At 48.2% G+C, this 10000-nt stretch overlaps 1 protein-coding gene across 1 annotated transcript in view; it reads right to left on the minus strand.

Moving 5' to 3' along the window:
* Nucleotides 1–10000, minus strand: part of LOC106595859 (unconventional myosin-XV) — a gene marked incomplete at its 5' end in the record, with an annotated part of 220734 nt that overhangs the window by 25261 nt on the left and 185473 nt on the right. Inside the window, 3 exons of the mRNA XM_045712658.1 lie at nt 4915–4997; nt 5668–5741; nt 7891–7963. Of these exons, the coding sequence (XP_045568614.1) occupies nt 4915–4997; nt 5668–5741; nt 7891–7963 (230 nt within the window). The remainder of the gene's footprint in view (nt 1–4914; nt 4998–5667; nt 5742–7890; nt 7964–10000) is intronic.

Consider the following 10000-nt stretch of genomic DNA (forward strand, 5'->3'; position numbering starts at 1 on the left):
CACTATAACCCTATAACAGGATGTAGAGGCTAATCTCCAGCCTCTCTGACAGCTGTCCCTAGAGGTTAGAGGTCCAGATATACACTATAACCCTATAACAGGATGTAGAGCAGCCTCCAGCCTCTCTGACAGCTGTCCCTAGAGGTTAGAGGTCCAGATATACACTATAACCCTATAACAGGATGTAGAGGCTAGCCTCCAGCCTCTCTGACAGCTGTCCCTAGAGGTTAGAGGTCCAGATATACACTATAACCCTATAACAGGATGTAGAGGCTAGCCTCCAGCCTCTCTGACAGCTGTCCCTGGAGGTTAGAGGTCCAGATATACACTATAACCCTATAACAGGATGTAGATGCTAGCCTCCAGCCTCTCTGACAGCTGTCCCTAGAGGTTAGAGGTCCAGATATACACTATAACCCTATAACAGGATGTAGAGGCTAGCCTCCAGCCTCTCTGACAGCTGTCCCTAGAGGTTAGAGGTCCAGATATACACTATAACCCTATAAAAGGATGTAGAGGCTAGCCTCCAGCCTCTTTGACAGCTGTCCCTAGAGGTTAGAGGTCCAGATATACACTAACCCTATAACAGGATGTAGAGGCTAGCCTCCAGCCTCTCTGACAGCTGTCCCTAGAGGTTAGAGGTCCAGATATACACTATAACCCCAGGATGTAGAGGCTAGCCTCCAGCCTCTCTGACAGCTGTCCCTAGAGGTTAGAGGTCCCACTAACCCTATAACAGGATGTAGAGGCTAGCCTCTAGCCTCTCTGACAGCTGTCCCTAGAGGTTAGAGGTCCAGATATACACTATAACCCTATAACAGGATGTAGAGGCTAGCCTCCAGCCTCTCTGACAGCTGTCCCTAGAGGTTAGAGGTCCAGATATACACTAACCCTATAACAGGATGTAGAGGCTAGCCTCCATCCTCTCTGACAGCTGTCCCTAGAGGTTAGAGGCCCAGATATACACTATAACCCTATAACAGGATGTAGAGGCTATCCTCCAGCTGTCCCTAGAGGTTAGAGGTCCAGATATACACTATAACCCTATAACAGGATGTAGAGGCTAGCCTCCAGCTGTCCCTAGAGGTTAGAGGTCCAGATATACACTATAACCCTATAACAGGATGTAGAGGCTAGCCTCCAGCCTCTTTGACAGCTGTCCCTAGAGGTTAGAGGTCCAGATATACACTAACCCTATAACAGGATGTAGAGTCTAGCCTCCAGCCGCTTTGACAGCTGTCCCTAGAGGTTAGAGGTCCAGATATACACTAACCCTATAACAGGATGTAGAGGCTAGCCTCCAGCCTCTCTGACAGCTGTCCCTAGAGGTTAGAGGTCCAGATATACACTATAACCCCAGGATGTAGAGGCTAGCCTCCAGCCTCTCTGACAGCTGTCCCTAGAGGTTAGAGGTCCCACTAACCCTATAACAGGATGTAGAGGCTAGCCTCTAGCCTCTCTGACAGCTGTCCCTAGAGGTTAGAGGTCCAGATATACACTATAACCCTATAACAGGATGTAGAGGCTAGCCTCCAGCCTCTCTGACAGCTGTCCCTAGAGGTTAGAGGTCCAGATATACACTAACCCTATAACAGGATGTAGAGGCTAGCCTCCATCCTCTCTGACAGCTGTCCCTAGAGGTTAGAGGCCCAGATATACACTATAACCCTATAACAGGATGTAGAGGCTATCCTCCAGCTGTCCCTAGAGGTTAGAGGTCCAGATATACACTATAACCCTATAACAGGATGTAGAGGCTAGCCTCCAGCTGTCCCTAGAGGTTAGAGGTCCAGATATACACTATAACCCTATAACAGGATGTAGAGGCTAGCCTCCAGCCTCTCTGACAGCTGTCCCTAGAGGTTAGAGGTCCAGATATACACTATAACCCTATAACAGGATGTAGAGGCTAGCCTCCAGCCTCTCTGACAGCTGTCCCTAGAGGTTAGAGGTCCAGATATACACTATAACCCTATAACAGGATGTAGAGGCTAGCCTCCAGCTGTCCCTAGAGGTTAGAGGTCCAGATATACACTATAACCCCAGGATGTAGAGGCTAGCCTCCAGCCTCTCTGACAGCTGTCCCTAGAGGTTAGAGGTCCAGATATACACTATAACCCTATAACAGGATGTAGAGGCTAGCCTCCAGCCTCTCTGACAGCTGTCCCTAGAGGTTAGAGGTCCAGATATACACTATAACCCTATAACAGGATGTAGAGGCTAGCCTCCAGCCTCTCTGACAGCTGTCCCTAGAGGTTAGAGGTCCAGATATACACTATAACCCTATAACAGGATGTAGAGGCTAGCCTCCAGCCTCTCTGACAGCTGTCCCTAGAGGTTAGAGATCCAGATATACACTATAACCCTATAACAGGATGTAGAGGCTAGCCTCCATCCTCTCTGACAGCTGTCCCTAGAGGTTAGAGGCCCAGATATACACTATAAGCCTATAACAGGATGTAGAGGCTAGCCTCCAGCCTCTCTGACAGCTGTCCCTAGAGGTTAGAGGTCCAGATATACACTATAACCCTATAACAGGATGTAGAGGCTAGCCTCCAGCCTCTCTGACAGCTGTCCCTAGAGGTTAGAGGTCCAGATATACACTATAACCCTATAACAGGATGTAGAGGCTAGCCTCCAGCCTCTCTGACAGCTGTCCCTAGAGGTTAGAGGTCCAGATATACACTATAACCCTATAACAGGATGTAGAGGCTAGCCTCCAGCCTCTCTGACAGCTGTCCCTAGAGGTTAGGGGTCCAGATATACACTATAACCCTATAACAGGATGTAGAGGCTAGCCTCCATCCTCTCTGACAGCTGTCCCTAGAGGTTAGAGGCCCAGATATACACTATAACCCTATAACAGGATGTAGAGGCTATCCTCCAGCTGTCCCTAGAGGTTAGAGGTCCAGATATACACTATAACCCTATAACAGGATGTAGAGGCTAGCCTCCAGCTGTCCCTAGAGGTTAGAGGTCCAGATATACACTATAACCCTATAACAGGATGTAGAGGCTAGCCTCCAGCCTCTCTGACAGCTGTCCCTAGAGGTTAGAGGTCCAGATATACACTATAACCCTATAACAGGATGTAGAGGCTAGCCTCCAGCCTCTCTGACAGCTGTCCCTAGAGGTTAGAGGTCCAGATATACACTATAACCCTATAACAGGATGTAGAGGCTAGCCTCCAGCTGTCCCTAGAGGTTAGAGGTCCAGATATACACTATAACCCCAGGATGTAGAGGCTAGCCTCCAGCCTCTCTGACAGCTGTCCCTAGAGGTTAGAGGTCCAGATATACACTATAACCCTATAACAGGATGTAGAGGCTAGCCTCCAGCCTCTCTGACAGCTGTCCCTAGAGGTTAGAGGTCCAGATATACACTATAACCCTATAACAGGATGTAGAGGCTAGCCTCCAGCCTCTCTGACAGCTGTCCCTAGAGGTTAGAGGTCCAGATATACACTATAACCCTATAACAGGATGTAGAGGCTAGCCTCCAGCCTCTCTGACAGCTGTCCCTAGAGGTTAGAGGTCCAGATATACACTATAACCCTATAACAGGATGTAGAGCAGCCTCCAGACTCTCTGACAGCTGTCCCTAGAGTTTAGAGGTCCAGATATACACTATAACCCTATAACAGGATGTAGAGGCTAGCCTCCAGCCTCTCTGACAGCTGTCCCTAGAGGTTAGAGGTCCAGATATACACTATAACCCTATAACAGGATGTAGAGGCTAGCCTCCAGCCTCTCTGACAGCTGTCCCTAGAGGTTAGAGGTCCAGATATACACTATAACCCTATAACAGGATGTAGAGGCTAGCCTCCAGCCTCTCTGACAGCTGTCCCTAGAGGTTAGAGGTCCAGATATACACTATAACCCTATAACAGGATGTAGAGCAGCCTCCAGCCTCTCTGACAGCTGTCCCTAGAGGTTAGAGGTCCAGATATACACTATAACCCTATAACAGGATGTAGAGGCTAGCCTCCAGCCTCTCTGACAGCTGTCCCTAGAGGTTAGAGGTCCAGATATACACTATAACCCTATAACAGGATGTAGAGGCTAGCCTCCAGCCTCTCTGACAGCTGTCCCTAGAGGTTAGAGGTCCAGATATACACTATAACCCTATAACAGGATGTAGAGGCTAGCCTCCAGCTGTCCCTAGAGGTTAGAGGTCCAGATATACACTATAACCCTATAACAGGATGTAGAGGCTAGCCTCCAGCTGTCCCTAGAGGTTAGAGGTCCCACTAACCCTATAACAGGATGTAGAGGCTAGCCTCCAGCCTCTCTGACAGCTGTCCCTAGAGGTTAGAGGTCCAGATATACACTATAACCCTATAACAGGATGTAGAGGCTAGCCTCCAGCTGTCCCTAGAGGTTAGAGGTCCAGATATACACTATAACCCTATAACAGGATGTAGAGGCTAGCCTCCAGCTGTCCCTAGAGGTTAGAGGTCCAGATATACACTATAACCCTATAACAGGATGTAGAGGCTAGCCTCCAGCTGTCCCTAGAGGTTAGAGGTCCAGATATACACTATAACCCTATAACAGGATGTAGAGGCTAGCCTCCAGCTGTCCCTAGAGGTTAGAGGTCCAGATATACACTATAACCCTATAACAGGATGTAGAGGCTAGCCTCCAGCCTCTCTGACAGCTGTCCCTAGAGGTTAGAGGTCCAGATATACACTATAACCCTATAACAGGATGTAGAGGCTAGTCTCCAGCCTCTCTGACAGCTGTCCCTAGAGTTTAGAGGATCAGATATACACTATAACCCTATAACAGGATGTAGAGGCTAGCCTCCAGCTGTCCCTAGAGGTTAGAGGTCCAGATATACACTATAACCCTATAACAGGATGTAGAGGCTAGCCTCCAGCTGTCCCTAGAGGTTAGAGGGTTCAGGGCTTACGTTTTGCAGCTGGTGTTTCCTGTGACCTGTTTCATCACCTGGCAGTAGGCTTCATCTTTCATCAGACCGTGCTCCCCACTGAGCTACAGGACACACACACACACACACACACACACACACACACACACACACACACACACACACACACACACACACACACACACACACACACACACACACACACACACACACACACACACACACACACACAGTCAGTCACACGCACACACAGTCAGTCACACACACACACAAACACATTTTTCAGAAGTAGAAGATATATGTTGGTGTGCGTGTGAGTGAGAGAGAGACAGAGAGTGAGTGAGAGAGAGACAGAGAGAGAGAGAGAGAGAGAGAGAGACAGAGAGAGAGAGAGACAAGAGAGAGAGAGAGAGACAGAGAGAGAGAGACAGAGAGAGAGACAGAGAGAGACAGAGAGACAGAGAGACAGAAGTGAGTGAGAGAGAGACAGAGAGAGAGAGAGAGAGAGAGAGAGACAGAGAGAGAGAGACAGAGAGTGAGTGGTGGTGAGTGAGTGAGTGAGTGGTGGTGAGCGAGCGGCGAGTGAGTGAGTGAGTGAGTGAGTGTGAGTGAAAAGAAGAGAGACAGAGAGAGAGAGAGAGAGAGACAGAGAGAGAGAGTGAGTGAGTGAGTGAGTGAGTGAGTGAGTGAGCGAGCGAGCGAGCGAGTGAGCGAGTGAGCGAGTGAGTGAGTGAGTGAGTGAGTGAGTGAGTGAGCGAGCGAGTGAGTGAGTACCTTTAGGATAGTGGAGACCAGCTCCTGTTCTGTCTGTCCCCTCAGAGGGTAATCCCCCATGAACTTCATCACAGCTGCAGAGAGAAGATGGAGAGACATGTCAAAAGGGCAGAAACAAGCAGACATGAAATGAAACACAAAATACTCTGAACAACAAATATAAAACACAACATGTAAAGTGTTGGTCTCACGTTTCACGAGAAATTAAAAGATCACAGAAATTTTCCGAGACGCACAAAAAAAAAAAACCCGCTTCTTTCTCTCAAAATTTTTTTGGGGGGCCACAAATTTGGTTTACGTCCCTGTTAGTTAGCGAGCATTTATCCTTTACCAAGATAATCCATCCACCTGACAGCTGTGGCCTATCAAGAAGCTGATTAAAACAGCGGGATCATTACACAGGTGCACCTTGTGCTGGGGGACAATAAAATAAAAATTCTCACAACCACGTCAGGACGTCCACGTCCGGCTTCTTCACCTGTTGGGGGTCGTCTGAGACCGGCGACCCGGACGGCTGATGAAAACTGTAGGTTTTCACAACCCGAGAATTTCTACACAAAAATGTCCAGAAATCGTCTCAGGGAAGGTCATCTTGCGTGGTCGTTGTCCTCGCCCAGGGTCTCGACCCGATTGCAGTTCGACGTCGGAGTTGACTTCAGTGGGGGGGAAAAAATTTTCACTTTCGATGACCACTGGTACGCTGGAGAAGTGTGTCCTCTTCACGGACGAATCCCGGACGAATTTTAAACTGTCCCGGGTAGATGGCGGACAGCGTGTAGGGCGTCGCGTGGGCGAGCGGTTTGCTGATGTCAATGTTGTGAACAGAGCGCCCCATGGTGGAGGTGGGGTTATGGTATGGGCCCCATGGTGGAGGTGGGGTTATGGTATGGGCCCCATGGTGGAGGTGGGGTTATGGTATGGGCCCCATGGTGGAGGTGGGGTTATGGTATGGGCCCCAAGGTGGAGGTGGGGTTATGGTATGGGCCCCATGGTGGAGGTGGTGGTTATGGTATGGGCCCCATGGTGGAGGTGGGGTTATGGTATGGGTCCCATGGTGGAGGTGGGGTTATGGTATGGGCCCCATGGTGGAGGTGGGGTTATGGTATGGGCCCCATGGTGGAGGTGGGGTTATGGTATGGGCCCCAAGGTGGAGGTGGGGTTATGGTATGGGCCCCATGGTGGAGGTGGGGTTATGGTATGGGCCCCATGGTGGAGGTGGGGTTATGGTATGGGCCCCATGGTGGAGGTGGGGTTATGGTATGGGCCCCATGGTGGGGGTGGGGTTATGGTATGGGTCCCATGGTGGAGGTGGAGGTGGTGGTTATGGTATGGGCCCCATGATGGAGGTGGGGTTATGGTATGGGCCCCATGGTGGAGGTGGGGTTATGGTATGGGCCCCATGGTGGAGGTGGGGTTATGGTATGGGCCCCATGGTGGAGGTGGGGTTATGGTATGGGCCCCATGGTGGAGGTGGTGGTTATGGTATGGGCCCCACGGTGGAGGTGGGGTTATGGTATGGGCCCCATGGTGGAGGTGGGGTTATGGTATGGGCCCCACGGTGGAGGTGGTGGTTATGGTATGGGCCCCATGTCAACAAGGATCTGTACACAATTCCTGGAAGCTGAAAACAGTCCCAGTTCTTCCATGGCCTGCGTACTTCACCAGACATGTCACCCCCATCGAGCATGTTTGGGATGCTCTGGATCGACGTGTATCGACAGCGTGTTTCAGTTCCCGCCGAAAATATCCAGCAACTTCGCCCAGCCGTTGAAGAGGAAGTGGGACTACATTCCACCAATCAACATCCTGATCAACTCTATGTGAAGGAGATGTGTCCGCTGCAGGAGGCAAATGGCGGACACACCAGATACCGACCGGTTCTCTGATCCACATCCCTACCTTTCTTTTTATAAAGGTATCTGTGACCGACAGATGCATATCTGTATTCGCAGTCATGTCAAATCCATAGATTAGGGTCTAATTCATTTATTTTAAATTTGACTGATTTCCTTCTATGAACTGTAACTCAGTAAAATCTTTCGAAATTATTGCATGTTGCGTTTTATATTTTAGTTCAGTGTATTTGATTAGAAACCATTGGTTAAGTCCCAAATGGTACACAGTTCCCAAACATAGTACACTTCTTGGAGCTCTGGTCAGAAAGTAGTGTACTGTGTAGGGAATAGGGTTCCATTTGGGAACAGGAAGTAGTCTCCATCTTACCCAGGGAGATGTCAGCCGCTACCTTGTTCATGTTGCTGTCTGTGAAGTCTATCAGGGACTCCTGGAGAGGGGACTGGGGAAACAAACACAGGGCATACACAGCCAGTCTGAATACTCAGCATACCTACTCAGAATACACAGCCAGTCTGAATACTCAGAATTACACAGCCAGTCTGAATACTCAGCATACCTACTCAGAATACACAGCCAGTCTGAATACTCAGCATACCTACTCAGAATACACAGCCAGTCTGAATACTCAGCATACCTACTCAGAATACACAGCCAGTCTGAATACTCAGCATACACAGCCAGTCTGAATACTCAGCATACCTACTCAGAATACACAGCCAGTCTGAATACTCAGCATACCTACTCAGAATACACAGCCAGTCTGAATACTCAGCATACCTACTCAGAATACACAGCCAGTCTGAATACTCAGCATACCTACTCAGAATAAACAGCCAGTCTGAATACTCAGCATACCTACTCAGAATACACAGCCAGTCTGAATACTCAGCATACCTACTCAGAATACACAGCCAGTCTGAATACTCAGCATACCTACTCAGAATACACAGCCAGTCTGAATACTCAGCATACCTACTCAGAATACACAGCCAGTCTGAATACTCAGAATTACACAGCCAGTCTGAATACTCAGCATACCTACTCAGAATACACAGCCAGTCTGAATACTCAGCATACCTACTCAGAATACACAGCCAGTCTGAATACTCAGCATACACAGCCAGTCTGAATACTCAGCATACCTACTCAGAATACACAGCCAGTCTGAATACTCAGCATACACAGCCAGTCTGAATACTCAGCATACCTACTCAGAATACACAGCCAGTCTGAATACTCAGCATACCTACTCAGAATACACAGCCAGTCGGAATACTCAGAATTACAGAGCCAGTCTGAATACTCAGAATACACAGCCAGTCTGAATACTCAGAATTACACAGCCAGTCTGAATACTCAACATACCTACTCAGAATACACAGCCAGTCTGAATACTCAGCATACCTACTCAGAATACACAGCCAGTCTGAATACTCAGCATACACAGCCAGTCTGAATACTCAGCATACACAGCCAGTCTGAATACTCAGCATACACAGCCAGTCTGAATACTCAGAACACACAGCCAGTCTGAATTCTCAGCATACACAGCCAGTCTGAATACTCAGAATACACAGCCAGTCTGAATACTCAGAATTACACAGCCAGTCTGAATACTCAGAATACACAGCCAGTCTGAATACTCAGAATACACAGCCAGTCTGAATACTCAGGATACACAGCCAGTCTGAATACTTAGAATTACAAAGCCAGTCTGAATACTCTGCATACACAGCTAGTCTGAATACTCAGAATACATACTCTGAATACACAGCCAGTCTGAATACTCAGAATACATAGCCAGTCTGAATACTCAGAATACATACTCTGAATACACAGCCAGTCTGAATACTCAGAATTACACAGCCAGTCTGAATACTGAGAATACACACCCAGTCTGAATACTCAGTATAGTCCAGGGGATGTGTAACTGTATCTGTAGTATAGTCCAGGGGATGTGTATCTGTATCTGTAGTATAGTCCAGGGGATGTGTATCTGTATCTGTAGTATAGTCCAGGGGATGTGTATCTGTAGTATAGTCCAGGGGATGTGTATCTGTAGTATAGTCCAGGGGATGTGTAACTGTATCTGTAGTATAGTCCAGGGGATGTGGATCTGTATCTGTAGTATAGTCCAGGGGATGTGTATCTGTATCTGTAGTATAGTCCAGGGGATCTGTATCTGTATCTGTAGTATAGTCCAGGGGATGTGTATCTGTATCTGTAGTATAGTCCAGGGGATGTGTAACTGTATCTTTAGTATAGTCCAGGGGATGTGTATCTGTATCTGTAGTATAGTCCAGGGGATGTGTATCTGTATCTGTAGTATAGTCCAGGGGATGTGTATCTGTATCTGTAGTATAGTCCAGGTGATGTGTATCTGTATCTGTAGTATAGTCCAGGGGATGTGTATCTGTATCTGTAGTATAGTACAGGGGATGTGTATCTGTATCTGTAGTATAGTCCAGGGGATCTG

Source organism: Salmo salar, unplaced genomic scaffold (genome assembly GCF_905237065.1).
Source record: "Salmo salar unplaced genomic scaffold, Ssal_v3.1, whole genome shotgun sequence".
Classification (NCBI taxonomy): domain Eukaryota; kingdom Metazoa; phylum Chordata; class Actinopteri; order Salmoniformes; family Salmonidae; genus Salmo; species Salmo salar.